General features: G+C 44.3%; 1 protein-coding gene across 1 annotated transcript; it reads right to left on the bottom strand.

The window, feature by feature from the left end:
• Positions 1–269: 269 nt before the first annotated feature.
• LOC108930709 (proto-oncogene c-Fos-like) lies at positions 270–3,898 on the bottom strand. The gene is made up of 4 exons (XM_018746085.2): positions 3,619–3,898; positions 2,267–2,494; positions 1,822–1,929; positions 270–1,696 (listed from the first exon to the last, which is right to left on the bottom strand). The coding sequence occupies exons 1-4, from the start codon at positions 3,754–3,756 to the stop codon at positions 1,034–1,036; spliced, it is 1,137 nt and encodes a 378-aa protein (XP_018601601.1). The 5' UTR covers positions 3,757–3,898; the 3' UTR covers positions 270–1,033.

Below are 3,898 nucleotides of genomic sequence, written 5' to 3'. Positions count from 1 at the left end.
GTGCAAACTGTTATAAATTCATGTTCAAGAAAGCAGGATTTTGAAGATTAGATTTGAATAAATTACTGGCAAAATCAGGTAGAAATATTCACTTCTCAGTCAAGCATATGGAAGTTATTATCTTGCAGTTATTTGCACAATGTTAATATACCACCAGCTTTTGCCACGGATTTATAATTACAACATATATTACCATGCAATACTTGGTGTACTTCTCACCATATGCACAGCAAGGAAAAATAATCAAAATAATGTTCAGACTCGGTGATAAGTTTAATTACTGGCACAGTCCACAGGACTTTTAAATCGCGCATATTTCTCCTGTTTTGAACAGAACAAGTTTCTACTGCTGAAACTGAATGAATGCTGACATAGAAGACTTGAAAGTTATACATTTTAAATATATTTAATGATACTATCCATAGTTAAGCAATCAATGCTTATTTCCCCTTTTTCCTGCATTTGACGAACAAGTGAAAACTCTGAAGGTAGAAAAATAAACTATATCATAAAATACATTTTGATAAATTATAGCACACCTGATGTTTTCATGGAAAACTCTAGAAGGATGATGAAAAAGTCACAGTTTGAATGATGAAATCGAGGTATGCAATTACAGTACATGTATGTATACTTGTACACACTATATTCATTTTTGACATTAGCATACTATTGCTATTAAAACACAAAACAATACAGTTATTAGCTCTACAATACATTAAACGATCTAGCACCATAAAAACAAATAGATAATGTAATTCTGATTTTATGTGGCACTATTTCTGCATGCGTTTAATATTAGACCATAGTAAACATGTCAGTCAGGGAAATTAATGTCATGCTTATAAGCTACATCAAAACATATCTGGAAGAAGTTCATATGGGTTTAGTCATAGTAAACATTTCAACAATGCAACCAGTGGATCAAATACCTGGATCACAGCAATGATCTCAGACATACTTAATGTCATCGGACCCTGCAATCTGGAGTCATCATACGCTGTCCGGCAAGTGCCCTCTATTACCATGTGCATTATAAGGCTAAAAGTGTCGGAGAGTTAAGGATATCTGCTACTGAGTCAGCTTTGCTGCCCACTGCCCCTTTACGGCTATCTGTCGCCTCACTCAGCAAGTCAAACTCTGGATAAGTAAACGTGAATGCTGACAGGTAACTGTTGCAGGTCGGAGTACACGCCACCGCCGGGGTGCTCAGGGCTTCCAGGTCATTGGACACAGACTTGTAGAGCGTCTCCCAGTCCGTCACCCCAAGGGAGCTGCTCAGATCGATGTCCGGCACAGACCGAGCCGTTTCCACTGAAGCCTTCTCCAGGCTTGGGAGAAGGTCATCCTCCTTCATGTCAAAAGAGGGCTCCAGGTCACTGATGTTCACCTCAGCACTGGAGCACAGCAAGATGTTGGAGTTCCCTGAGATAACCGCGTTGGGGAAACTGGGGGCTTCAGTGTCTGGGAGCGTCGGCGCCTCCGGTGCACTGTCCTCCTGGAGCTTTCCACTCCCCAGTGTACAGAGCAGCTGCGGAGAGCCAATGGGCTCCTGGAAGATGCAGTCCAGGTCTTCTGCAATTTTGCAGACCGGTTTGTGGGTAGCCAGAATGAGCTCCAGCTTCTCCTTCTCCTTCAGAAGGTTGGATATTTCGGTCTGCAGCGCTGCCTTGTCTTCTTCAAGCTTATCGGTCTCCTGCGGAAAGGAAAGAGAAAAGGAAAAAAAAAAAAAAAGCGGACTTCATCTACAAATGCAGTAAACTGGATAGTTTTGTACAGTATTAGATTTCAGGTGGGAGGCAGGAGAAAAGGTTTACGTACGGCTTGAAGGGTATCTGTCAGTTCCCTCCTCCGGTTGCGGCACTTGGCTGCAGCCATTTTATTCCTCTCTCTCCTGATTCTCTTCTTCTCCTCTTCCTCTGGGGAAAGCTGTCATGTTTCGGCAGGCAAAAAAAAAAAATAAGTTGCTTCATTCTCTTGGAAAATCTAACATTTTAAGCTCCCAATTCCAGTGCCAGTTCATTTTCTGACAAGAGTGGCAATGCATAGTGCTGCAGTGCATCTAAAAATAGACCATTGTTGCAGACTCGCCATGACCTGAATATAAATTGGGCTCCTGAGCAAGGAACACAGCCAGTGCCACGCTGTGAGGCGCATGCACAAAAATGCTGCACTGCTGGCGATGCTCTGATTTTTCTTCATCGTTATAAAAATAATTAAATCTGCTCTAGGCAGATGCTTAGAGGTGGACCGAAGAAACCCTTACCGGCTCAGTCTTCCCCTTTCTGCCAGTGGTTGACGCCTTACTTCCGCCTGCTTTGGAAGTGGGCTGGACAGAGCTGTGCGTTTTAAAGGTTTGAGCTCTACCCAGGGAAGGGGAGACAGACGTGATCATAGTCGGTTGGACCATCCACTGCAAATCCGGGGTGGTGGAAATCGCTGTCACGGTGGGAACGAAGGATGTGCCAGAGATCTCCATGTCTGTGCAGAATTCCTGCATAAAAGAACCATGTCATTGGGAAACATGAATACCGTGAAAAGCACCACTGCTCTGAGTTTCACTAATTGCTTAATGGGGAGGAATTAAATTGTAGTTCAGCTGGCTGAAGGTTTTTCTTCAACACCCCCTGAGAGGTTTTATTAAATAGTGCAATTGGCATAGCTGGAGAAAATGAAGGAAAGGTGTTCTTGGACAGGCCAGTACATTAAAATGAAAGAGTATGTCAGTTACTGGAACACTGCAGCGCTGTTTGAAATGAGAGATCTGGTTCGGTGTATAACGGTAGCAAAAAAACATGTATATATATATCCATATACAGGGTATATATAGATATGAAATGACACCTGGCTTTGAGGTACGTGCAATATTTTCACTTTCTTAAATGTCTGAAAGGAGCCAAAAATAGCCCCGTCCCGATCAATATTAGGCTTTTATAATTGCCGCTGACGTCGGCACTGACGCAGGACTGCTGTGGGGTCTCCTCAATGATTTCCTTCTGCTTCAATGAGCCGCTGTACAAACACGCAGCTCTTTGACGGCGCAGCAGGCAGAAATACACTCGGCGTATTTTTAGCGCCACACGAACACACGGGGCTCGGGATGTGCGCTGCTGGCTTTCTCGGTCCCAGGCCAGGCTTATTATATCGCAATTCATAACCTCTTAACCAAGAACAATCAATGTCAACCACGTATAAAACAAGCAACGGATTCGGTGTTAATGCCCCCCGCAATGTGAGACAGATGAAGACCACCCAGAATGGTCCCGGGAGAGAGCGCATTGATTTTATTGTTTCCATTTTTTAAAAGTCGTTCGGTCAGGTGTAAAAATAATAATAATAATATCATAAATATGCACGCACTGCACACATGATGTCCACACAGCCATGGCAACGATGTAACGCTGCCACAGCACTAAGCCCTCGCAAAGCGTTTAGCGGTATTAATATTTTGGATTCATTTCCCCTAACCATTCACATTCAACAGGCGTGCGTCTGTTTTTTTTTTTTTTTTTGGAATACTGTTCCTAAATGATCTGCGCGCGTGCACACGGTAACGTCGCGTGCGCGCGCTGACATTAGAAGGCATGTCTTCGCACGTTAAGGATGCTCATCGTGTACCTGCTCCTTCTGCGCTGGAGATGAAGAGACGCTGGAGTCAGCTGGTGACTGCTGGTAGTAGGTGAGGGGGTCCCCGGCAGGAGATGCGCTACTGCAGCGGGAAGAAGAGTCGTATTCGGAACCCAAGTTTGGAAACATTTTCTCTGCAAAACGGTTCTGATTGAAGGAGTGCTCCTCGGAGGTCTTTCGAGGCGTCTTTCGCGGGGTGGAAGACGTTTCCTTGCGGGCTGCGTGCGAATCCTTCCCCCAGGTTTATTAACCTGGTAACTGGTAGATTAGT

The sequence above is a fragment of the Scleropages formosus genome, chromosome 15 (assembly GCF_900964775.1).
Source record: "Scleropages formosus chromosome 15, fSclFor1.1, whole genome shotgun sequence".
Classification (NCBI taxonomy): domain Eukaryota; kingdom Metazoa; phylum Chordata; class Actinopteri; order Osteoglossiformes; family Osteoglossidae; genus Scleropages; species Scleropages formosus.
Note: the sequence above shows the minus strand (reverse complement) of the source record. Positions and strands in the feature narration are given on the sequence as shown.